Here is a 24,386-nt window from a genome sequence, read left to right as displayed (position 1 = left end):
CATTCCACTCTACACTCGGCTCTTCCATCGCTTCCGCATCCCAGAGAGGCTTCCAGTCGTGCCACTCTCTTTCAGCAGCAGCACTGACTTCTGCTTGCCCCCCTCGCGACTCGTGCTGCAGTGACCCTACGGAGCCCAATCGTCAGCCACTGGGCTCTGGGCTCGCCCTCACCTAGCGCTCGCTCTTCTTGCCAACTCCTGCTTCCCCCCAAGCCTGGCGATCCGTGGCCATTTTCTGCTCGCACCCAACGCTGAGATAATAGATTTGGGGGCCAATTGATAGGCTAAAGTCGCGGTTGCAACACTGCAATATACCAAGACGACATTCAAGCCTTCCCTCGTTGCACGTCTTGGGGAATAGAGACGTCGGATTGGGCCTGTCCGGGGGGTGCGGTATCATCAGTGCCAACTTTCGGGCCTAAGCATTAGCTATCACTCCCGTGCACGTAACGCAAAGACCGCCCAATACTACCACTGCAATACAATGGAGGTAAGCCCAGCTGTTCTTTTGCTTGCTTGCTTGCTTGCTTGCCTGCTTGCTTGCTTGCCTGCCTGCCCGCTCTCTCTCTCTCTCTCTCTCGTTGCTTTTCCATTTCCACGGCTCTTGTATGCATCTTTCCTCTGCAATCAGCCACAGTGGCGGCGGTCGCAACTTCTTCAGCCCTGTCGTTGGCTCTCACCATGGCTTGAGCATTGCCTTCTCTTCCCACACGTGCCTGACCGCGCCTCGCCGGGTGACGATTTGCCCTTGCGCATCCTGTTGCTGCAGAGGACTGGGCGCCCGTCGTTTGACTCGATCTGTCGCCTTTTCTTTCCACTCGGCTGTCCTTACGCCGAATCGACAGGGTCGTCGTATACCGTAGCTTTTTCTGCTTCTCGGGTCTGCCAAACACGTCATTCCAACGATTGCCAGATTCCTTTCCATCGAATTCACTACGATTCACTGCGCAAATGTCGGCCAGGTGAAGAAGCGACGAAGCATACGAAGATTTTTTCGAGGCCTTCTCTTCTCAGTCGGCCCGGCGTTCCTTCCCAGCACTCACGATACCCCATTTTCCTCTTTTCGTCCATTGATTTGTGCGCTTTTTGTTGTCTTTTCTTTTTTGAGCAATATACCCTGTACCACTACCCTACGTGTTCACCATGGAGAGTCGTCTCGTCAGCGAAAGACATGCGGCCGCAGTAGATGCTTCCCGTAATATCTCTCGAAGCACGAGTGATGAGCAGGCGGATCAGGTGCAGACCTCCGCTTGCTCGTCTCTCCTGAGACCAAGTGCTCAATTGACCATGGATCGTTTCCTACAGGACCTACCAAACGCGGAGCTACCACCGTCCTCCGACTACCCCCCACAGTATCACACTGGTCGTGTGCCGAATAGTAAGGCTGGAGATGGCAAACCACGGCTCTTACTCATGGGACAAAGAAGGTGAATATTTCCGAGGACCGAGGATGCTCAAGCTAACATGCGGTTCAGGAGTGGCAAGTCGTCTATATCGAGTGTAGTCTTCCACAAGCTACCACCCAGCGAAACGTTATACCTTGAGACTACCTATCGGATCAAGAAGGAATCAATGCAGTATGCCATCTAGAGGAATGACGTACCACTGAGCTGACTACATTTGCAGCTCATTCATGGATTTCCAAGTCTGGGATTTGCCAGGTCATTTGGACTACTTCGACCCTGCCTTTGACACAGACAATATTTTTGAGGAAATAGGCGCCCTGATCTGGGTCATTGACGCACAGGACGAGTACCTCGATGCCATTGCCCGGTTGAACATGACGATACTGAACCTTCAACAGTCGTATCCCAACATCAACGTTGAAGTCTTCGTCCACAAAGTGGATGGTTTATCGGATGACTTCCGAGGCGACACCTTCCGGGACATAATCCAACGTGTGCAAGATGAACTCAGTGACAACGGCTACGAACAAGCACCCATATCCTTCTACCAAACGAGCATTTACGATCATTCCATTTTCGAGGCTTTTAGCAAAGTGATCCAAAAGCTGATTCCACAGCTGCCCACTTTGGAAGCACTACTCAACAATCTCTGTGGCGCGTGTAACATCGAAAAGGCCTATTTGTTTGACATTATGAGCAAAATCTACATTGCCACGGATACGAGCCCGACGGACATTGGCAGCTACGAGATTTGCTCCGACTATATCGATGTAGTCATCGATGTTAGCGAGATCTATGGATGGGACCGGCTGGACGAAGAACCTGATGAGAGCGAGACTGGCAACAATGATGCAGAGAGTCTAATCACCATGGAGAAGAAGAACAGCAGATATCTGTACCTGCGTGAGATCAACAAGTAGGTCATGATTCACCACCAATAGGGGTAGTAGCTGACGATATAATCAGATACCTCGCGTTAGTGTGTATCATGGGCCAGGACAACCCAGCCGAGAAAAAGGCCATTATCGATTACAATGTGGGCGTCTTCCAAGCGGGCCTAAAGCAAGTGTTCCCAAAGAGCGACCGAGAAGCACAGATTGAGATTCGTGCTGCAAATGATGATTAGGGCGTCGCAATGAGTTTAATGAGTCCTTGAGACTGACACTGTTTAATCGTATATTGATTGTCACACGGAAAGCGTTAGCCTGTACAACCCCTGCATGACAGGGTCACTGAATGAATAGTATTAATACAAAGGACCTTAGAAATACAAGCCTGTTCATACAAGTATAGATACACATCTACCAAGAAACAAACTCCAAGTGTAGATGGTTGAAAAGTGTGTTTAACACCCGCCTCCATTTCCAGATGCTGTTGCTGCCCATGCCCATCCATTCCCATAGCCGACCCTCGCAACCAATGACAAGAGTCGCTCCTTTTAGAGTAAAACCCCCCGGTCCAATCATCGGAAACCCGAAGCGTGTTACTCCCGAACCGAAGGGAAGTGCTAATTGTCCTCGCCACAATAGACTAATCGTCCTCGCCCTTCCTAATAGGGAAGCGCCAAGGGGTAATTGCCCAAGTACTCCGTCTTAGCGTTGTATGTAATTTTCTATAATACAAGGAGATACAATACCTACCTAATTCGCTTTGCGGCTGTTGCTAGTAGTAAAGTTGCAGCTTTTGCTAGTAAACCTAGGGTGGGAGTAAAGGATATACCACGTGATTATATTAACCTAACTACTAATATTAAGGTTAAGCTATTAGTAGCTACGATAGGCGAGGTAAGGGTTGCAGTAGAGGTAAGGGTTGTAGTAGAGGTAGAGGGTAGAGGTAAGGGTTATAGTTAGAAGTTTTAGTGTTCTAAATATATAGACTAGATCTAACTTAGATAGGATTAGCTATAACCTAAATAGGTTAGATAAGACTAGTAGGTTCCTAAATAGGACTAGACTAGGGGGTAAAAATTTTCTATAGAGCTTAATACTACAAAAAATATTATAATATCTTAAACACGTTCTAGAGTTTAGCACCTATTTTAGCTAAACGCGTTGCCTATTAGTACCGCGCTATTACGTATAGGTTAGAAACTAGTAGGTAAATATAAGTAATACTTATCCTCTGCCTACTTAACTTGCTACTAACTACTAAGATAGTTATCTACTACAATCCTACTACCGCTTGCTTAATTTTTTTATCTATAGAATTTTTCCTTGCTAGATATTTATATTTTAAAAGCACAATATAGTTAGTGCTACCTTAGCTTGCTACTAATTTGCTAGGCGGCCAGGGTACCTGGCGCTAAGTGCTTAGGGCGAGGACGATTAGTCTATTGTGGCGAGGACAATTAGCATTTCCCCGAACCGAACCGTACCCAACGCCTAGTAAAAGTTGGGGTAATGATTAATCTAACCAAATTTCCGCTTCGCCCATTGCATAGTGCACGCCACGCTGTCACACTTTGGGGCGGGGAGACAGGACAAGACTCCAGAAGAGGACAGTTTGAGCAAAATAGTTACCGAGGCTGGGGATGTGCGCATGTTAGAGTTTGAGTGTGATGTGTGATGTAACATAAGTAGCATGTATTTCAATCATGTGTGATTTGCACTCTTGAACGACTCTGCGCCGGAAAGTAAAGGTGATAAGGTGGTGTAGGCTTGTCTTGTGGAGCTTTTGAATCAAGGGTCACGGAAAAGGTACGTACTGTACCGGAGTCAATTGAGTTTTCTTGACAAGATGCGCTGAACACGGGATTGCTTACCTACTACATACTTAGCATACATCCGACGGACCTAACCCCCCTACCCCAACCTACCACCACACAACCCCCGAACATCCGCCGTACTTCTTCTTCTTCTTCTTCTTCTTCCCCAATAAACATATACGCAATGACAACGGCCGCTCGGTACCGCCGCCCAGGGCAATCGCCAGATACAGACACCGATCCCAAAACGTCGTCTGTACCCCCGACCTCGCCCGCGGCAAAGGACGAGGCCGAGCTGAAGAAGGCGGTCGAGGAACAAGCCGTCAAGACATCCAATGGCTTCTCGGTTCTCGATATCCTGCGGATACTGGGGGGAATTCTGCTCCTCAGCAGTGGACTGAGCTATCTGAGCACGAGTGGAGAGAGCATGACGTGGGGCTACAATGCGTGGTGGACGCGTGCACGAGAGTGGAAGAAACTCATGGTATGTATATATATTTCCCATGACCTACCCGCACACACCCTACCGGGATTTGAAAACCCAACGCCCTCACACCCGACTAACCCCTCCAAAGAAACCCCAAATCACCCTCACCGACGCCGAACTCGCCCTCTACAACGGCGCCGACCCCAACAAACCAATCTACCTCGCCCTCAACGGCACAATCTACGACGTCTCCTCCTCGCCCCAGACCTACGGCCCCGGCGGCTCCTACCACGTGTTCGCCGGCAAAGACGCCGCCCGCGCCTTCATCACAGGCTGCTTTGCAGAGGACTCGGTGCCGGATTTGCGCGGTGCAGAGTACACATTTGTGCCCCTGGATCCAGAGGAGAAGGAAGGAGCAACGGCAGAGGACAAGGAGCGTGCGAAGAAGAGATCCAAGTTGTCGAGTGCGGAGCGCAAGAATCGGCATGCGCAGGAGTTGCGGAGTGCGCGCAAGCAGGTGCGGGATACGTTGGAGGGTTGGCATGCGCTGTTTAGGGGGGACAAGGGGAAGCCGTATTTCAAGGTCGGTGAGGTGAGGAGGGAGGAGGGCTGGTTGGAAAAGTTGCCGAAGAGGGAGTTGTGTGAGCAGGCGAGGAAGGCGAGGCCGGTTAGGAAGTATGAGTAGGTTTCGGAGTTGGGGTGAGAGCATTTCGCAGGGAGATGGATTTATCTTTGGGGGGTTGAGCTTTGCAAGTAGATATTTCTTCGATTTACCGTACACATGTGTTTTATACCCATGATGATTTGAAAATGGGCAAACTTCACTTGACTGACATCCTCCCCTTGTCACCCACTTAAACCATGCGCATCAGAGGCCTAGAGATGAAGCAAGACCATCTGTCACACACGTTTCGTTCAGAGACGGCATGTGTAGTAGACAGAAGAAAAGTCCTTGGCCATACAGTACTTAACGCACTATATTCCTTTCGTAGTAGTCCGCCATTCTCCCATAGCAACAAAGAATTTACGACACAGGTCAGGATCAAGTCCGGAATACATGAAGGTCCCTTTCCAGTTCAGCTTTGATCTACAGTCAACAAAGTAACGAAGGGCATAATCTCGAAATCTAAATAATTGCGCATCACACGAAATATGCTGTGAATAGAATCAATCAGGGGGCACAGTCACTGCCTACAAGTGGCAAGTCTGTAATAATCAGACGCGTAGGTGAAGGAAAACATCAAGTCATAGCCAATACCGCAGAATGTCTCATTGCGGGCGTGTATGAGTCGTTGCGAAGAACCAAATAGTTCAGAGTGTTTTGGGAATCGTTTTCATTCAGTACATAACCGACAAATCTCGAGGCTCTGGGTGCTGTACCCAGGCCCGTTCCTCTCAACTCATGATCGCCATGAACCACCCAGTATATGTGAACCATTCATTTTGTGAAGACGCCGATGGTAATGGGAAGAGGTATGCCGTTGAAAATCTGAAAGAATTATCTCGGGTCTCGCGTCCACTATTCGTTTGCTTGTCCGTGGGAAACCGCTTATGCGTCAGCGGCAACAGCGCGTGCTACAAAGTGTCAGTCATGCTCTCCATATAGAATTTCTTTGGCCATGATCGCATTTTGCAGTCCATGGGTCGCAAAAGACCAGAGGGCCTGTAGTGCAACATACTGTAGATGCTCAACTTCGAGTGTCCAACGACCTTCTTGATCTGACCGGCCTCCTCAAGATCGGCAAGCGCTTTCCGTGCAAGCGAGCCATTGATTTTCAAGCGATCGACGAGTGTGGCGACGGTGATGAGGCGGTAGGAACCGACATCCTTCTGGAGTTTGTCGTTGGTCTGCTTGTCGAGGACAACGGCGTGGTTGGCCTTGTCCTTGACTGCGTGGCGGTTAGTGGCGACTCTTGCGAAGGAGTGTTGCAAAGCACATGGAAAAGTCCTCGGAATTGGAAAATGAGGGAGCTGTATCGCGATCCATGCCGGACGTAGATTCGAGTGCTGTGATGGTGCTTGAGGCGCGCTGCGATGTCACGTACCCTTGCCCTTGGACCACTTCTTCTTTTGCTTCTTGCCTCCAGTTGCTGCAGGTGCCTGTGAAGATAGTCAATACACGGCTCGTGTCTCCCTTCTCATACCCATCGGGTGGGACATACCATTTTGTCGGATGTGGTGTGTTTGCTGACAGAGTGGTCGTCGACGTGTGATCAAGGTAAATTCGAGTGCCGTGCGGAGTCGGTGTTGCCAAGGACGCTAACCTCTTTGACAAGCGAGTGTCAGCACGTGACCTTAGATTTCACCCCTCATTTCGCGATGAAAAACCACAAAAGGCAAAATTCGCTGTTATTTGAATCGTATGAAGCGCTCGGATTAGACAATGATGTCTCTAGAGATATGTTGTAGTATCGCGCACGTGATTCGCTGTCATCCGTGGGCTCGGGTCATGGACTGACCAGCGACATGATAATTAATACTAGCCGCGCTACCCTCTCCCTATCAACAGGGAATCTATGATATCTATCCTCTGTCCATCATTGTACAGACGACTTCTTTCGGACCTTTCCGTTCCAGGAAAAGCTATAGAAAAGGGTCATGCGGTCGCATAGACATCGGAGGTCATTCTCGAAAAGCACAAATTCGATAAACCAAAGATTTCGCACGCGATCCACCAACATGCGTGGCTGTCCGCTCTTGCGATCGTGACGTGCTTAATGGGAAAATGTGGTTCGCTATATCTTGACCATCTGTCTGGGATCATCATATTGGCGAACGTTAAGATTGCATGGGTTCGAGGATCATATGGTCGGTGCAGTAGCCGTTGGGGTTAGAGCAAGGCGCAGGGGAATATTGGGCGTCAGACAAAGTTAGCAATGGCCGTACTGTGAACGCGCGGACTGTTAGCCATCAATGCGCCAAGTGTGTAGGCATGCTATGGCAAAGCTGAAGGCGGCTGTATCGAAGAGGAGTGGGCAGGTACGGCACGCCATTCGTCGTTGCCAGAAGACCGTCCATTATCTTGTGGCGGACCAAGCATCGGAGAATAATGAGGCGGGCGCAATGCCAAATTCGAATACTCACAAGGAATGCTGTGACCCCGCAGAGGTGAATTGTGTTGAGGCACCGAACTTCATTTCTCCAATTACACAGCTAGTCGACATGTGCCAATACCCCTCAAGGACCTTTTGCGCCAGCAGAGTGCATCCTTGATTACATCTTTCAGGACAACAAGAGCAAAGAAGCAAGGAAGTGCTTCATCCAAGACAATGAGTGAAGTAATGAAATTTGCCTGACTGTGTGACATAGTAGAGTGTGAGAAGACCTGTAAGATGGACATCAACTAGAAAACGACCCCCAGGTAGAGACAACAAAGGCAAAGAAAAATTGAACTTGGGTGAGAGTTCTTCTCCACGTGTTACTTTTTCAATGCAAACAATTTGCTCAGCCCCCACAAGCAAACGCATGCTTCTCTACCCGATTGCAAATGCTCGCTAATATAGAAGAAACAAGTCCATGGTAACCAGAATAAAGAGCTGGCTTGACAGGCAACTCGTAAATGCTGGAGTTCCAAATCCCAAGTGCAACATTGAAAGGTTTTCGCCAAGACGCCTTGTCCAATTGATGGATGCATAATCGTTAGAAGAAGTGTGTGTGTGGTTTTGAAGCCTCGTGGACCTCCATCTCCTATACATGTGATTAGCGGCCACTTCGGCAAAGGCCTGGGAAAATGTAGAACATACCATCTTGAAAGAGTTGAGCTCTTCTTTGATTTGCTGTGCTAGCATTGGTGTAAGCCTATTACACGTCGCAATGTCACCTCTCCTATCGTAGTCTTGGGGAGACCAGGCATCGTGGAACTGTATACGTGGGCTGAAGGAGATGTTCTTCAAACCACCATGGGGTGTGATTGGAAGACTTCTTGTGCTGCCATTGTGTATGCGTGGCGGCTTTGCGAAGTAGTCATCACTACGTGGTTGGCTTCCATCCGTCCTAGGAGTCGACGGAGAGTTCGACCTCGAATTGCCGGCATTGGGAACAGCATCCACCGGTTTGAGTACGGGAGAGCCAGAGTCTGAGTTGGTGCCAGTGCCTAAAGCAATTGTGAGCACGGGCTTGTACAAGAATCATGAATACTTACGTTTTAGAATACCGCGTTTCATCGACGATAGCACTTCTGCTCGCTCGCGATCGCCTCCTACGATGCTTCTCCTCGAAAATGAATCATTGACCATAGCGGAGGGATTGGCAACATCTGAAGCGTGCCCAGCGTCAACAGAGTTGCGTTCCAACCTCGGATATCCTGTGCCACCTCCAGCTTGCTCGTGAGGATTCGCGTTGACATTGACCTTCTGTCGCTCCGCCTCAACAGTAACCAGCGAGACTTGACCCACACTGGGGCTCGCAATTGGTCCATCTGCGGCCGGCACTCCAATGACGGACTTTGGTCTGAAGAGGCCCTTGATGGACTTGGTACCTTTCTTCATTCCATGACCCATCTTTCGGAGCATAATCGAGGCGGATGAAGCAGCCGACTGTATGGAAAGATTATCGGTAGAGCCAATGCCACCTTGGCCAGAGTAGATGCCAGCTCCAATTCCCGCCGCCTCTTGTTTGGCGATAATCGCCGCTTGCTCTGCATCCTCATCGTTATGGTACCTCTCCTTGCGCAGCTTTGCTCGTTCTGCCGAGAGAGTGTTCTCCGCAGAAGCCCGCCGTAGCTCGGCGGCGCTTCCAAACGAGAAGGCTCTGCGGAGACGTGACTTCATTCCTTTTTCCTTGTCGTTCAAAGCAGCAAGTTGTTGAGCAGCAGTACTCTGTGGAGTGGTGGGACTCGGGGGTCCAGAAGGCGATAAAGGGTTAGATAGAGGAGAGGGCGCATGGCGCTTGACAGATTCCGATGCTTTGGCATCTTTGCCCGCAGCAGCTTTTGATCCACCACCTCCAGCAACAGAGGCATAGCTGCGTTGTGTGGTGACTTCGGGACGTGGCTGTTGTGCTGGTCAGCATCTGTGGACATACGAGATGGATTTTCACCCTACCTGTTGCTGCGAAGACGTCTTGGAGGTTGTGCTACCTACGCTGCCCTGTCTCTCGTGGCCTCGACTTGACGCTGGTCGTCCAGAACTAGACTTGGGTTGCCCAGTGTTTGGGCTCGCTGCCTGTAACCCATTCGTAGCCACTTGAAGTGTGGCCATGTTTGTGGTAAGATTGCTAGCTTCCACTCCACTACTGCTTCGTCGTCTGTATCTCTTTGCGGGGTCTACGCCACCTTGTCGAGTGATTTGCGTTTCACCAGCACTATTGGCTCGGTTGTGTCCGCTTTTGGCTGATGGCTCATTATCAGAGTTGACCACGACTGCACTTTGGGCTGGCTGTGCAGTGGAGAAGCCGATTGAAGGAGAACGCTGTGTCGGTGTCGTAGCACCTGTTGGGACGCTGGTGGACGAATCAGTTCGTCCAGGAGCGCGCCTATACCGCCCAGGCGATGGCTTGACCGGGGCATCGCCACCCAGAGTGAGTGAAAGGTCAGGTATCGACAGGGAGATGGAGGGAGTGAAGTTGTCGACCGGCTTGCGCAAGTCGCCATCGTCTTTGGAGACAAGAGGCGGCCCTGCTGATGAACGACTGGAGGACCCAGAGGTCGAGACTGTAGAGTCGGATGATGAGGAAGGATGAGACGGATGACCGAGTCGGGCCTGCTGTTGCTGTTGCTGCGCCGTTGGGCCGTTGGCAGCCGGGGCCGACTTGTTTTCCTGTCGCAGCTGGGGCGTACTACTAAAGGCATAGGGTGCTATCGGCGTTGAGGTACCTCTGTACCCCGTGGCGCCACTTGTACCCGTCGTGCCATTGTACTGGTTTCGTGGCATCTGCGTGGATCGCGGCTGCTGATTCTTGGGCTGCGTGGGCTGGTTTTGGTAGGCATCGGAGGAAGAATAGGGCATCGTAATGGGACTGGACGGTTGAACGATTGGCGAGAGTACTGTAGCCATTGGGATCTTTGCAGATCGATTTGTCGAGTGCTCGGTCGAGGTCGACGAAGGGAAGTCGAGATAAGGAGACACTGATGAAGCTGCGACTGCAATTCTGCAGCGGGACGTAGTGTTAGCGTGAATGGCCTTGTACGTGCGAGATGCAGGCGTGGGCGGCGGAGATGGAAGCTTGTGATGGAGAGGCTCGAGAAGCGGGCTGGGTCGAGGCGGCGATGTGTAAAGGGAGGCAGCGTCGGCAGTCGGCCCCTCTGCACAGGTGGTACAATGGAAGGGCAGCGAGCGGCGGGGGAGAGGGGGATAGGTACCTGTTAGGCTGCTAAGGAAGAAAACAACGAAGAAAGTATTAAAACAGAGAAGAGAAGGCAAAGAAAAAAAGGCGTCGTCGAGCGCAGGGAAGGCTGTCGTGGTGGACGGAGATGGCAGCGTGTACCAAGCCTCCCGAGCAGTTGTTCAGGCCTGCATTGAACGGCGGACGGATAGGCGGCCTTGTGGTGCTGCGAGCGACGGGGCGGGATCAACAGGCAAGCAGAAGGGAAATAATAGAGTGAGGGTGAAGGCGTCTCTCTCGCGGTGAAGAGGGTGGTCGTAGGATGTTCTAGCAAAGGGGGACACTGCAGCTGTTAGCGGCATCCGTGCGCCCGCCGAGAGGAGACGCCCAATAAGTTACTCACGCCAGGCCGAGCACGTTGCGCTTGCTTTGCGCCTTTGGCTGCAACACATCACGGGAGCATCATGCACGCTGGGCTCGCCCTCCGAGCTTCCCTGCAAGACGACTTCATGGGGGGGGGAGGGGGAAACACCACTGTAGTAACTATGTACTGTACATAGGATGATAGGAGGCGTGGTGCGGCTGCGCTGCAGTCCCAGTGCCTTTCTCCTTCCCCCCTCCCCCTCTCCCGTCCAGTGCCATAACATGTGCAGGGCCAGCTCATCCTCGCGCTCTTGGTTGACGCGAGGAACAAGCGTCGTGTCATGCCAGTTGGCCTGCCATTGAACCGCCAAAACCATTGCAGTGCCTTGGACTGCGGTTCGTGGTGCACACAGTACCTTGGGAAGAGTACCAGTAGCTCTACGTACACACTGCACACAAATAACAGAGTACCTAAGGTACATACTGTGTTGTGCGGTGGACAAGGGTGGCGGTAATTGCCAGCCCAGCTTCACTGAACAAACCCCAGTCGGCTGCCCCGGTCCATAATCTGGGTTGCTATGTACTATATACATATGCGGGCGGGCACATGGATATGTACAGAACATGGACATTAGATGTACACAGCACAAATCCCGTGTCTTGTAGGTACCATGGCCGCAAATCTAGGTGCATCAGCAAGTCAGTCGCCCTGCAGCTTGATATCTGATCCCATAAACAGCCACGATCCACCTCTGTTGTCCTGCGTTTTGCTCTCTTCCCCCCCCCCTCCCCCCTCTCCCCACAATCCCTCGCTGGCCTTCCTGACGCGTTGCAATCACCTGTACAGCGTAGAGTATGCATGGCAACGGGACACAACAGAAGTTCGCGCTCGTCGTCACCGCCTGCCTTCCACTGCTCGCTCATTCCGGGCCAGGACTGCTTCCGACGGCCCTAGAGGCTCTTGAGGCAACGCAAACGCATGCTCGTCCGCATTCCAGGGTCCACGGAAACATGAGCGTTGTTTCAACATGACGACAGGCCTGCAATTTGCTCTCAGCGAGCGAAGCTTCTCCTCCCATCCATATCGGTGGTGGGTTAGCTACCATAGTAGGGGCCTGTCATGATCCCGACTCGCCGTTGCCCCTCGGCTGCCGCACATCGTTGCTCTCTGCTCGACGCGTTTTCCAAGGCAGAGCAGCCAATGTGCACAGCGCGCCCACGACGAACCACCCACATCTGCGGCTGAGCGTTTGCAGCAGTTGGTGGACGGCCGTGGGAAAAGAGCCAGGGTGCCGAAGAATGTCGACAGGGATGGGGTCGGTGGTGTGCATCCTGTATGCGATAAGGACGGCTTGTTGGTCGTGCTTGTGATGTCGAAGCTCACCGACATGTTTGTACCCCGCCTCGCTGCGTACCCCATCCCGTCCTTGGAGATGAGACAACCTCAGTGGCGGCTCACAATCCCTTGTTCTTCACCATCTGCGCGAACAGGGTAGCGCGGTCCCATTCCGGGGCACGCTTCCCAGATCTATGAGCTGCAAACTCGACGATGAAATGCGCAGGACCGCCCATGTCTGCCAAGGCGTGGGGAAGGTGCTAGGTTGCTAGGCACCGAGAGATGAGACTTGTTTGATGGTCATTTCTTTTCATTTGCCTGCACAAAGAGCGTCCCCCCCTCTCCCATTGCTGTCCCGAGTTATACGAGTTACGGTAGGTAGGAGTTGGCCAAGGGGGCAGGGGGCGGCCAGCCCTGGAGTGTTGCGAGGCCCAGAAACTGGGAGAGTCGGCTCAACCAGCTTGCGAGGCCCGTCCTCTGGTACTCTCGTACTATACAACAGTAGCCAATGCCTGATGTCCATGCACAGGTGTTGGCTCGATGCCCGCGCTGCCCGCTGCCTCGTATCCGCATAAAGAAATTCGAGGGACGGTTTGTTGTCGGTGTTGCACCATTGCTCTCCCACGCCCCCGCTTTTTCACCCAAAATCCGCCGGGATGACGCGAGGGCAGGAAGGCATGTCAGCTATTTTGGGCAGTGGCCACCAATCATTGGTCTTTGTGGAGCGGCCGGAGCGAAGATCTTCTTCCCATCTCGGCGTATTATCATTCACCGCCCAGTGCGCAGCCCCAGCGTCCCAGACTCTGGCAGAGACTGCCTGTTGTGGCCCGGGACGACAGCGTAGAGTACAAGAGTCTACTCCACCATGCTCTACACACGGTGTGGTATGTACTATACTGTACTTGTATCTACCCAGTCTACTCTACCCAGTACTCTACTTACTGCGTTATTCCCATGTCCACTGGACGTCTTCTCAGGGTCCCGTCTACTCTACCGCCTTGCTCAATCAAAATCTCGGTCCAGCCACCGACCCAAAGATGACAAGTAGTGGCGCGTTGGCAGAACAAATCCAGAGAGGCAGTCATGTTGTGGTGGCCTGTTTTGGTTCGTTGTTGCCATGATGGCATCTCGATCTCGACAATGATACTCCAGCGGTGCACATCGCAGTATTTGTTGACTGCCCCATGGCCACCTGATGAAACGGTTGTGTAGACTGGCGACCGTACCTTGTCTATTACTAATATGACGACATTTATGGCGCTACTTCAATGCCACAACAATACGCCAGTCCCTACAGTCGGCACTTCACAGCACTCTCCACGGCCCCTACCACACTTACCGCAAGCCCAGTATAGAAGCGGGTCCTTTGGTGTCCCCACTCCTCTCCACTCCTACTGAGAGTACTACCCGAAATAGAGCTACAACAGTTCAGATCAATGATTGACCAGCGCAGCCATACATGCTATTAATTCCTGAATCACACCTATACAGCCCGGGAATCTTTTCCTTGCTCTTAGTCGACGGCCCCTGTTGACAAATTCCTCCTTCTGTCTTCCTCCCTTCCACAACGTTCGACTATAGTACTCCTTCTCATGCCTAGTTTGGGTAGCCGTCAAGATCGAGTTCAACAGCAATGGCTGCTGATTCCAGACTGTCCGCCAATCGGACTGTTGAGGTGTCTCTCATCGTCAACAAGCCATACCCCGCATACTTCTCAAGTCCCATTGGTGTCTAGAATCGTGGAGGCCCGCATAACGAAGCTTTGTGGCTGCCTGCCCAACGTCACGCAAACCGCATTTTGCAAAAAGAGGCTGCGTCCGCCTGCACCCTTGAAATTGCAGCCAATCACCCATTTTGAGGCGAGATCTTGTTGCTTCGGATGATCGGTGATCCCGTCTAGCCGCGTCCTGGAAGATCTTGGAACAAACACATCCGCGGATCTGGAATTCTAGGCTCGGGACATAATTCGCATGCATGTACTCTGCCGGGTGTGGTGTCCGTCTCTTCACATGCTCGATCGATCTTTTGGTGCGGGCAATCTGAAGTGGTCCGCCACACGTACCACCCTTACTCTACAAGCGGTTCTACAGTCACAATGTACAATAACAGTCCCGCAGAGTCAGCCAAGTGCCTGCCAGGGTTGTCCTATGTAACCCTTCTTCGAACATACCCTAAAACGTCTCATCAACTTGGGACATGTTCATCTGGCTAACTTGACTAGCCAGTCGCACTCCATGGATTGGCTATGTTTCCACAACTTTGATTGCTGATCTCATGGTCAATTTTCAGGCTGATCAACGCGCTCTTTCCAGGTGGATCACATTCAAAATTGATGTGCGTTGTTCCTGGCGTCAATGTTAAGCCTTGCTTTATGCTAGCTGCAACAGTCTCGCCCCTGAAATTCCGCACCTCGAAGATGGAAGCCACTCTCTTCCAGCTCGAAGATATTCACCAGCGATCTAAAGTTATCCGCTACTGCAGGAGTGTGTACCAGCTGCGGAAGCTAAGACTGATTCTCAAGAAGTGCCATTGTCGTAGATTTACCCTTGCCAGCCTTGCAAAGGCAAAACTAGCGTTTCGAAAGTAAGATCATTCAGTACCTGCTGACCATTAAATCTGTTTGGTGTTCGGTTGACCTTTAAGATCCATCTTCAAAGGGCGGTGTCGCAAAATGTTGTCGTTTCCCGCATCTCGAACCTGGCCAGTACCTGACCTTGGACTATCCGACATTGGCCCACCGTGCATGGCCATGGGCAGTCGCCACAGGAATAAGGTAGTCTAAATGATTCGACTGCAATTCTTATACGATCGAAAGCCAGGCGACCGGCAGAACAGACACAAATTTCCTAGATCATACATAGTCAATCCTTGCCTGGTATCATATGACCGAGGATTCTTCCACCAAGATAGGGTCACAACCCCGTATGATCAGTGATGCGGACAATGCTCCAGTGATTAATACACAAGTGGTCTTCCTCGTATCCTCAACAGCTACTTCCACTATACCCCCCAACTGTAATGCGGCCCTATAGCGCACTGCCATCGTATCAGTGCCAAGAAATACGACTAATTAGACCGTTGGCCGATTTCCACGCCTGGCGTAAATTGCCGGATTGGGAAAGTTGAGAGGATTATGATCCCTCGGTAAAACTGTCAGACTTGTTGAGATATCATCAACAGCTAGCGAGTTCTAACTGACTATTGTGCGTACAGAGTATGCGTTGTGTTAGTAATGAAAATCAATCAATTTAACTGCCATCTGTCCACTACACATTACACGGCAAGTGGGATGTCTGGTGGGGTCGACGTGGCGGGGTAAGTTGTGGGTAGCTTGTGCGACCTTCCACCTTCAGTCAAATCTACAGTCTACTACAGAGACAATCTCCACATGCTGCCATATCCAATCCTCTTTGATTTTAAAGACCGCCCGGGTCATGTACTTGAACACGCTTGAATAATGTGGACCAGCCTGACAAGGGTCGGAAGAAAGAAAGAGTGCGGGCTACTGTTTACCTTTGTAACTGCTCACCTGAGGTATCGCGAAGCTTTTTACTGAATCGAGAGTTGGTCGGCTGGCAGGAAATTTGGTTAATACGGAGTAGATGAACGACGGTCTGGGGAAACAACATGACTGCTCAGCCTGAATATCAACCATCGGATGGCTACGCAGCTTCCAAGAACATCATCGCATCCCATGATGGACCCTATGAAGCTGCGAAGAAGTCCCTCGATCGTGACGGCTTCGTTATCCTATCCGCTTCTCTCTTCCCAAGCTTTGATCTTGAAGCCCTCCGCGCAGCAGCCTCTCGCATGACCAACGCAGCACGCTCAGGAACCTGGCCCTACGTCCGCACTCTACCCAAGCAATTCCCCCCCTGGCCACAAGACCCCTCAAACGGCATCTGGGGTGTCCAACACCTACTCCACCCCTCCAATCCAGACCACCTAGTCTTTGCAAAATCCTACTTCGATGACGAACTCCTCACCTATGTCGCGGCACTCATCGGCTGCTCCCAAGATGATCTGACCATGGAACTATACAATATGTTGGTCAGACCAGACAAGGACTTTAGTCTCCGCTGGCACCGCGATGACATCTCGGCCACCGCTATACCAGAAGAAGAACTTGAGCGGCTGTCAAAACCGAGCTATCACGCACAATGGAACCTCGCACTCTACGATGACGAAAGTCTCGTCCTCGTACCTGGTTCGCATAGGCGTGCGCGCACGCAGACGGAGCGCAATGCAGATCCCTACGAGTCCCATCTGCCAAACCAAATCACTGTCAGGTTGAAGGCTGGGGAAGTGGCATTTTACAATAATAACATCCTGCATCGTGGGGTGTATGATAGTAGTAAGGAGCGAATGACGCTGCATGGTAGTATCGGGACGGCCGCAGCAGGTGGGGAGCGAGCGAGAAATGTTTTGCAGCATGGTGTAGGAGAGTGGGCAAACGAGTATGACTTTGAAGGGTTTGATTCGGACATGGCGGATAGGGCGAAGAAGATGAGGGAGAGACTTGTGGCGTTGGGGAAGAGTAGTGGGGACGTTGGCTTCTTTTCAAAGGACGAGTAAAGATCTGCTAGAGTTTGTGATGGCAGTGCTTTTGTAATTGTGTTTGTTTTCTTTGGTTATAGACTACAAGTCTATCCTATCATTAACTTGGTATCTTTCGGATCTTACTAGTATCATCACTTGGACCCATGCACCGGTGTACGACGTCGTCTTTATCATATTAGAGAGTACAAATAAACGGGACAGTTTCGCTGAAAGAACAGCATGTATCCAAATAGACAAGTTTTCCCACTCCTCACCTAGAATTACGTACACAACCTTAGGTTGTGGAGGCGGGTACGACAAGATATTTGTAAAGGTCTTGCAAGAAGAAAATGAGCGGGATTGGAAGAGACTTGTTTCACGTTGTTCTATAGTTGCTGGTCATCTATGACCTCGAGGCGTTAAGGAACACCGTTCTCACGTCCCAGTGGTTATTGTTCCCTCCCCAGTAGCTAGCAAGCTAGCGTGAAGCTCTTGAAGGACTTCATGCATAGAATTGAACGCACTGTTCTAGCAATCCTGTATTAGTTTACCTAACAGTATGTTCTTGACCTCTGGAAATTAATTCTTAGTATATTGCTTCTTAACGCCGATTATTTCATCCTTAAATAGGAGTAGTTGTAAAGGGCTTAGGCTTATACCTAAGCCTGGGTCTAACGAAAGATGGGCAGTGTCAGGCTATAGCAGCGTGCGCGCGCATGGTAGGACTATGGGGTATGGCGTGCCCTGCGCCCATATATACTATTCTATTCGTGAATAATCCATTCATGGATTATACGCACCTTTTTGGTTGTACACGCTACACACCTATAAAAAGGCGTAGAGGGCTTACCTCTCCTTCAAGATACTAAATACTATTATTAACGCTTATTGTATTCTCCCTTAAGGCTAGTCTATAACACTAACAAATTCTTGTATACTATGGAATCTAATCTGCGCAGCTTTCTTAAATTACTATCTAAATAGGTCTACTACGTTTAAAAATAAGGCTATTATATATTGCACCTAGATATTAAACAATATTCACATGTAGTCCTAAGTGTTTAAGTGCTTAATATTTCATATTAATTCCCTTGTTATAGAACTCCTTTAGAATTCTTTCCTTATCTATAGCATGTATTAATCCTAATCTGCCAGCCGCAAAGAATTTTAGACTTTTATAGTCTATAGACAAGGGTGATTGGTCTTGGATATGTCCCTTTGTCGGGCTGGGGGCCATGGTCTCATGCTTCTCGGGTGTGGCTCTCATGTGACGCGGAGTAGGTAAGATTTTTGATCAAGGGAGCGTTCTCGTCGTCGTTCCAGGATCTGTGACCTTAGGGCTGTGAAGCGTGAAGATAGAGTGGCTTTAGACGGTAGGGTACAGGCGAGATGAACGGAGCGTGTGTGTGTGTTAAGCAACAGGAGACCTGCTTCCTTCTTTGAAGAACGTGATAGGCGAAGTGATCGTTTTGTGTGTTAAGATGCCTTGGTGTCGTCGCTACATGTCATTCACACCGTTTGCGATGGTTATTAACGGCTGTCTGCAGCGCGTTTTAGACGACTATGGGCGGCGGCCACGTCGCGTCATCTTGGGGGTTTATTCGGTATTGTTCAACTTAAATGGCTTATGATCGGACGTCTGAAGTACCATAGGGATAGCGCTAAAACTCGCCGACGGTGGTACCGAGGCTGCGCGCGCCATGGCCGTGTTCGCGTAATGGCTATCACTTTACTGTCCAAGTCACTCCGAATCCACGCAAACTCCAACCTCTCCACATCGCACGCTATGGGGAACTCCGCACGACATAGGCGCCGCTCCCCGCTCCCCGCTCACTTCCAATCCATCTACTTCCCCATCTTGCAGCGTCCGAGCTCCCTACGATCGAAAATCGCCCCATGTCTGAGCCACCACTCACTGGTTCACGTAAACGTCGACACTCAGAGACACCCCAACTGAATGAAACATCGCGACCCGTATTGAAAAAGCAGAGGCTCAGCCCTCCCAGCGAATCTCAACCACCACCAGCTTTCTGGGACAACTTATCGAAAATCTGGTTGACCAAGCGAGCTTTGAGAGAGCTAGACCGAAGGAACGCTCAAGCTGCTCCAACCCCGCCTCGTTCATCGCATCAACGAGCCCGCCGGCCGGTGACTCGAAACTTCCTGGGTGAATTGAAGAGAAATGGCCAAACAACTCAATACATCGCCGACTATCTTCGCTACGAGCCGAGGATATTGAAGAACATAAAGCTATTTGCCAGACACGGAGGCCCACATCTGTCCGATCTAAGAAACGTATGCATAATAATATACTTGCCGGCTTGCGCCAAAGCTAACGACGCTCTCTAGTTCCGCGAACCTATCCGTCCTCCCGATCACGCAATGAGCTCGAGCCAGTCGAGTTCTAGGAGCCGACAGCAAAGCTCAGTAAATCCCCCCAGCACCGATCCCACCACGAATACGACGAAAACAGAGAGCACTGGGGCTCACGACCGTAATTTTGAACAGTACCTTGTTGACCATGATGTTTATCCTCATGGCTACAGGCATCCGAATGGCAGTGTGCCTATAAGGCCAGATAACCGTGCGCAGTTCAATCAAATATTCGCACGGCGTCGACCTTCACTCTCACCGTCCATATTCAATGAGGAAGAGTTTGAAAATTTTGTACAGGCAGATGCTGACGCCCGTGAAGAAAAACAGGTGTCAGAATTGGTGATTCCTATCATCGAAGGCAAGATCAGGGATGCAAAATGCCGCTCAGGAGGAATTCCCTTTACCAATCTCGACCCACTGACGGACGGCACGCTCAAACCCGGCAACCCAGATATCTACTATGGCGCCCGCCCGGAACAGCTTAATCGGAAGGTCCGCGATGAGCTTGGCGGCCAAATTATTCCTTCAACGCAGCACGATCTTCCTATGGCGCCGAACTTCCTCCTGGTAGCTAAAGGGCCCAGATGGATCGTTAGCGGTTGCCGGAAGACAGGCGTGTTATGATGGTGCATTGGGAGCGAGGGCCATACACACTTTACGGTCATACAAACAAGACGAGCCAGTTTACGACAACAATGCCTATACCATGACATCGATCTACCACGGCGGCACCCTCAAGATGTATACCAGCCACGTTGTTTCGCCGCGCAGTCCTGGCGGTCGGCCGCAGTACCACATGACTCAGGTGGACTCCTTTGCTATAACCGGCAACCGAAACACCTGTGCAGCCGGACTACAAACATACAGAAATGGACGAGATTGGGCCGAGAAGCAGAGAGACGAGGCAATCAGGCTGGCGAATGAGAGAGCAAATTCTATGGAAGTTGCAGCACCAGCTAACAATGTGCGCACCAGCCCGGCTTTAAGCTTCGTGACTGCCGTGTCGGAGACGGAAGCATACAACAAGAGCCAAGAGCCTCAGACGTCGCTGAACGGTGTTTTAGATACACGGGAGGACTTTGAGCAATCTGATAGTTCAATAGAGGAACTCGTGGATTACAGACTCCCGGCCAAACGTACTAGCAGGTGTTCAAAGCGTTCAGAGATTCAGCAAAAGCGACGTAATACAGACGATTCTAGCGCCACAAGATACAGCGAAGGATGCACTGTAACTACTCTACTAACTAATACGACTCCCCCGCCACAATAGGTGTTGGATGAAGACGCTCGAAAATGCTAATACTAGAAGAGCAGCAAATGGATCTGGCAGTAGATGAATTAAGGTATCTATTGAATCCCTAGAGAACAATAAGGGGTTAGATGAAGTTATCTCTTGGAGCGTTGCAATGGAGGGATGGTGCTGTTGTTAAGTTCTATGCGCTTTTCGTTATTGAGATCCTCGTGTAAAAGCGACTCTAGTCTCTATTATTGTCGTCTAACTACTTAACAAACTAAGTCTTTAATATTGTTGAATTAACTCAACTTCTTGGTTTTGTTTACGTACACATATTGTGCTGTGCCTTAGGCCTGAAGAGTCCTATGTGTACTATATCCTCAGAGTTCCTATCTCTTATCTATGTCTGTTACTGGGTCGAGGTCACGAGGAGGCGTTCTGTTTGTGCTAACTAATGCGATGTTCTCACATAGATGGATTGCGAATTATGTCAAGGTGTCAAGTAGCATCCGCTTAAGAAGCTCGCACTCGACTGGAGTCCTGTCCTCTCTTTTCACTAGTTCGTGTCTGTTTCACGGCTGATATAACATACATCCTCTGATACAGAACCTCTTCATGCATCTCTAGCTTGAATTTCTGTACTTTGAAAATACTGATTATTTCTGAGCTCTGATTCAAGAACCGCGTCATTCTACTCCTTTCAGAGCTTTCCTTCCAAGACTGTAACTAATCTTGGACAAAAAGTTTCTGCTATTGTCATACCTGGCCCACTGCATATGCAAAATTTCTTACGACTTCTGCAAACTTTAATTCAACCTCATGTATTGCACAGAAGCACTTGTCTCATAAATCAAACATCCTGGTTAAAGCGCTGATTTAGATATTGATTATTATTACATGACAGCCTCGCCTTATCATTCATATAAGCGGAATCGCACCTTCATCAGAGGGAAGTTAGGGTCTTTGCGGGTATACTGAAACTTGAAAGTAACTTGGTCGTTTTCACGAGAATACTAAAGCTCTTCACGACTATGCATAGAACTTTGGGGACAGGAGAAGTCATACTCATCTATCTTAATTTTATACAGCAACAGCAACAATGCTGACACTACTACTGTGTGATGCCAAACCACATCATGGCGCAAGCCTGTCACAAAATGTTTTACATCATGATACGTACTTCAATACCTACCTTGATACACACCTTGGTATCGCGATATATCAAGAAACTAAAAATCCAGAGACCTCTCGACATCTGGTCTACCGTGAACGACGGTAAAGCTCGGCCTATACACGGCTTGATCCTAGCAGATACAGAGTAGGAATATCATAGGCATACTAATCGTTATCCTCTAGCCACGTAGGCATAGGCTCTACATAAACAAGCTCTATCTCACTAGTCATATTTTTATAGTCCATCAACTCTATCTCTTGAGTATTTCTGAGCTGGATGATTACACAACACTCTTGATAACATACTTTTACTACTCCATCTCCTGTTACACGTCTTCCTTCCCATTCACCTTCCTTGCACCCTGCCGTTCAGTCTCCCTCGCATCCTCCTCTTCCTTCTTCTTCGCCCTCAGATACTGACAAAACTTGCTCTTCTCCCTCATCTTGCCTCCCCACCTCACAAACACAAAAGGCACGACACACAGCGCGAGACTGAAGAAGCCCAACAAGCTAGTCGCCCAAGCTACACCGATAGCTCGATACATGGGCTTTGCCGCAAACGGTAAAACGGCTCCAAACGTGGATCGAGAAAGCGAAGCTGCTGCCATTGCAGATGCGGCAAAGACTTCGTATGCATCGACGAGATAGTTGAGCAGTGCCATGAAGAGACAAAGATATCCCATGCCGAAGAGGATCCCGGCAAGAACTGGGACAATCCAGTGTATACTTTCCTTGGCCGTCCAGGCCAGCCAGAATGCGGAAATGACAAAGAATGGCCCGGCGATGCAGGCTAGTGGTAGACGGCGCATCTCTTCATTATCTGCCCAGGGCTTGTTTGTACGTTGTGCTCGCATGAGAATGGCGTCCCAGGACAGGTAGAGTATTGCGGATATGAATGCGCCGACGCCAATGGGTAGGAATGTGAGACCGACTTCACCGGGGTTGAAGTGGTATATTCCAGTGAAGATGACCGGGTAGGACTGTAGGTAGATGTAGAAGATCGCATCTGTAGGCAAGTTAGTTTTGCCTTACAAGTATACACGATTATCATCGATGGTGCTTCAGACTGACAAGCGTAGCTCAAATACAAGCAGGTAAACAACACAAGCGGTTCAAAGCAAATCATGCGCAGAGGCCTCGTCAAAACCACAGTAACAATGTGATTGAGGCCCGTCTTTTCCAGCTCAAGCGGTGCGACAATATCGTCTTTGCCAGTCTCTTTACGTAGCCGCACCGCACGGCGTTTCAAAATCACTGGCCCATACGTCTCTGGAAAAAAGAAGAACATGGGCCAGGACGCCCCCGCGAATATGGCTCCGATCCAGAACGGCCAACTCCATGAGATGACGCCGATGAAGCCAGAGACGATCGGGCCAAGAAGAGGTCCGAAAGTGGTTGCCGCCATGAAGATTGCCATGCTTCGTCCGCGGGACTGTGGGTTGTGGTAGATGTCGGCGCAGATCCCTCCCACGACACTGATAGCCGCACTGCCCCCAATGCCAACGAAGAGCCGAAATATGACGAGTGCTGCAAAGTTTGGCGCTACTGCTGAGGCGATGGAGAAGATGGTGAGCAGGGCGAAAGAGTACATCATTACGCCTTTACGGCCATAGGACTCTGAGAGTGGACCCCATATCATTGGACCGCATGTGTAGCCGACGAGAAAGATCGAGGTTGGTAAAATCAGCATTTGTTCGTTGTATTCGTTAAAGTTTTTCGATAATGGTTCCACTACTCCTGATGCGAGTCTAGATACTCCCGGTTAGAAGATGTATGGTATAGTCATGGATTAAGTACTAACGAGGAGTTCATCGTACTGTTCATAACTGTCTACTTGTAAGTTCTAACAAACTCAACATCAGGGAACGTTGGACTGACCGCTCATGATGGCCACGAAGATTGCGTAGCATTTCTTCCACTACAAAAAAGTTAGCTACTTCTCCAGACAACGAGTCGAGGCAATCAAACATACCCGTCCCCAATTATCCGGATTCTCTGGATCACCGTCCTCGAACCGAATGATACGCCGCCCACGTACTCCGTCTTCGCCTCCACCAGAATGCTGGGAGAGTGAACTGGTCGAACTCAGCATCGACGGCGACCTCTGCACAGCCTCCTCAATCCCGTCTTCTTTATTCAAGGCTGCAGAGCAACTCTCTTCTTTTTCGAGATTCTTGATCCGTACAGCACGAGCATCTCTTCCTACACCAACGTATCAGTAAACCACGACTCTACTCGTATACGCTTAGGCTTCCTAACTACAACTTTTCGAACTCCCCTGACTATGAAGGCTCCTCTGACTCTTCGTAGTCACGCTGCGCACAAGTGCAACTGGAGTTGCTACAATTTCGTGCCCTGGTCCCAGTCGTTGTTGCTCCCGGGAATAAGTCCTTTCTAGGTCTTCAGACGCCATTGTCTCCGGACAATGACGCTCTATTGTGTCACAATTAAACGCTCAACAGCTATAAAACATAGAGGACGAAGCACGTGAGTGGAAACAGAAAATGTGCATAAACGATGCTTGGTTGTTTACCAAGGCTTGGACGGACCCCGCCCTTTCTTAATGG

At 50.2% G+C, this 24,386-nt stretch overlaps 10 protein-coding genes across 10 annotated transcripts; 5 read left to right on the top strand and 5 right to left on the bottom strand.

The window, feature by feature from the left end:
• Positions 1–425: 425 nt before the first annotated feature.
• IAQ61_005085 (uncharacterized protein) lies at positions 426–1,071 on the bottom strand (the record flags this gene model as incomplete). Its single annotated transcript, XM_066096653.1, has 2 exons — positions 426–933; positions 1,049–1,071. The coding sequence occupies 2 exons, from the start codon at positions 1,069–1,071 to the stop codon at positions 426–428; spliced, it is 531 nt and encodes a 176-aa protein (XP_065953348.1).
• Positions 1,072–1,143: 72 nt separating this feature from the next.
• IAQ61_005084 (uncharacterized protein) lies at positions 1,144–2,693 on the top strand (the record flags this gene model as incomplete). The annotated part of the gene is made up of 4 exons (XM_003843095.2): positions 1,144–1,427; positions 1,476–1,577; positions 1,627–2,322; positions 2,373–2,693. The coding sequence occupies 4 exons, from the start codon at positions 1,144–1,146 to the stop codon at positions 2,530–2,532; spliced, it is 1,242 nt and encodes a 413-aa protein (XP_003843143.2). The 3' UTR covers positions 2,533–2,693.
• A 1,190-nt stretch (positions 2,694–3,883) lies between these two features.
• Positions 3,884–5,451, top strand: IAQ61_005083 (uncharacterized protein). The gene is made up of 3 exons (XM_003843096.2): positions 3,884–4,102; positions 4,183–4,594; positions 4,686–5,451. The coding sequence occupies exons 2-3, from the start codon at positions 4,295–4,297 to the stop codon at positions 5,220–5,222; spliced, it is 837 nt and encodes a 278-aa protein (XP_003843144.1). The 5' UTR covers positions 3,884–4,102; positions 4,183–4,294; the 3' UTR covers positions 5,223–5,451.
• Positions 5,452–5,989: 538 nt separating this feature from the next.
• On the bottom strand, positions 5,990–7,652 carry RPS25 (40S ribosomal protein eS25). The gene is made up of 4 exons (XM_003843097.2): positions 6,700–7,652; positions 6,583–6,637; positions 6,217–6,426; positions 5,990–6,112 (listed from the first exon to the last, which is right to left on the bottom strand). The coding sequence occupies exons 1-4, from the start codon at positions 6,700–6,702 to the stop codon at positions 6,087–6,089; spliced, it is 294 nt and encodes a 97-aa protein (XP_003843145.1). The 5' UTR covers positions 6,703–7,652; the 3' UTR covers positions 5,990–6,086.
• A 524-nt stretch (positions 7,653–8,176) lies between these two features.
• On the bottom strand, positions 8,177–11,538 carry IAQ61_005081 (uncharacterized protein; the record flags this gene model as incomplete). Its single annotated transcript, XM_066096652.1, has 6 exons — positions 8,177–8,224; positions 8,281–8,630; positions 8,679–9,528; positions 9,580–10,624; positions 10,836–10,846; positions 11,350–11,538. 6 exons carry the CDS (start codon positions 11,536–11,538, stop codon positions 8,177–8,179), a joined length of 2,493 nt encoding a protein of 830 aa, XP_065953347.1.
• Positions 11,539–12,279: 741 nt separating this feature from the next.
• On the bottom strand, positions 12,280–12,733 carry IAQ61_005080 (uncharacterized protein; the record flags this gene model as incomplete). Its single annotated transcript, XM_066096651.1, has 4 exons — positions 12,280–12,329; positions 12,389–12,493; positions 12,546–12,568; positions 12,621–12,733. The coding sequence occupies 4 exons, from the start codon at positions 12,731–12,733 to the stop codon at positions 12,280–12,282; spliced, it is 291 nt and encodes a 96-aa protein (XP_065953346.1).
• Positions 12,734–13,153: 420 nt separating this feature from the next.
• IAQ61_005079 (uncharacterized protein) lies at positions 13,154–13,618 on the top strand (the record flags this gene model as incomplete). Its single annotated transcript, XM_066096650.1, has 1 exon — positions 13,154–13,618. One exon carries the CDS (start codon positions 13,154–13,156, stop codon positions 13,616–13,618), a length of 465 nt encoding a protein of 154 aa, XP_065953345.1.
• Positions 13,619–16,124: 2,506 nt separating this feature from the next.
• Positions 16,125–17,072, top strand: IAQ61_005078 (uncharacterized protein; the record flags this gene model as incomplete). The annotated part of the gene is made up of 1 exon (XM_003843102.1): positions 16,125–17,072. One exon carries the CDS (start codon positions 16,125–16,127, stop codon positions 17,070–17,072), a length of 948 nt encoding a protein of 315 aa, XP_003843150.1.
• Positions 17,073–18,599: 1,527 nt separating this feature from the next.
• IAQ61_005077 (uncharacterized protein) lies at positions 18,600–20,682 on the top strand (the record flags this gene model as incomplete). The annotated part of the gene is made up of 5 exons (XM_003843104.2): positions 18,600–18,640; positions 18,690–18,750; positions 18,846–19,331; positions 19,386–19,979; positions 20,026–20,682. The coding sequence occupies 5 exons, from the start codon at positions 18,600–18,602 to the stop codon at positions 20,680–20,682; spliced, it is 1,839 nt and encodes a 612-aa protein (XP_003843152.2).
• Positions 20,683–22,145: 1,463 nt separating this feature from the next.
• IAQ61_005076 (uncharacterized protein) lies at positions 22,146–24,232 on the bottom strand (the record flags this gene model as incomplete). The annotated part of the gene is made up of 6 exons (XM_066096649.1): positions 22,146–22,825; positions 22,891–23,567; positions 23,621–23,645; positions 23,698–23,737; positions 23,792–24,021; positions 24,079–24,232. 6 exons carry the CDS (start codon positions 24,230–24,232, stop codon positions 22,146–22,148), a joined length of 1,806 nt encoding a protein of 601 aa, XP_065953344.1.
• Between the last annotated feature and the right edge of the window lie 154 nt (positions 24,233–24,386).

This window comes from Plenodomus lingam (genome assembly GCF_022343315.1).
Source record: "Plenodomus lingam strain CAN1 chromosome Unknown contig_21, whole genome shotgun sequence".
NCBI lineage: Eukaryota > Fungi > Ascomycota > Dothideomycetes > Pleosporales > Leptosphaeriaceae > Plenodomus > Plenodomus lingam.
This window is presented reverse-complemented; position numbering and strand designations above follow the sequence as displayed.

Excerpts from the sequence above, each read along its gene's own strand:
- IAQ61_005083 (XM_003843096.2), top strand. The coding sequence starts at position 4,295 with ATGACAACGGCCGCTCGGTACCGCCGCCCAGGGCAATCGCCAGATACA. Across the intron at positions 4,595-4,685 it reads GAGAGTGGAAGAAACTCATG|AAACCCCAAATCACCCTCAC; the intron begins GTATGTATATAT and ends ACCCCTCCAAAG.
- RPS25 (XM_003843097.2), bottom strand. Across the intron at positions 6,427-6,582 it reads GAAGTGGTCCAAGGGCAAGG|TCAAGGACAAGGCCAACCAC; the intron begins GTACGTGACATC and ends ACCGCCACGCAG. Across the intron at positions 6,113-6,216 it reads CTCGAAGTTGAGCATCTACA|CACGCGCTGTTGCCGCTGAC; the intron begins GTATGTTGCACT and ends GACACTTTGTAG.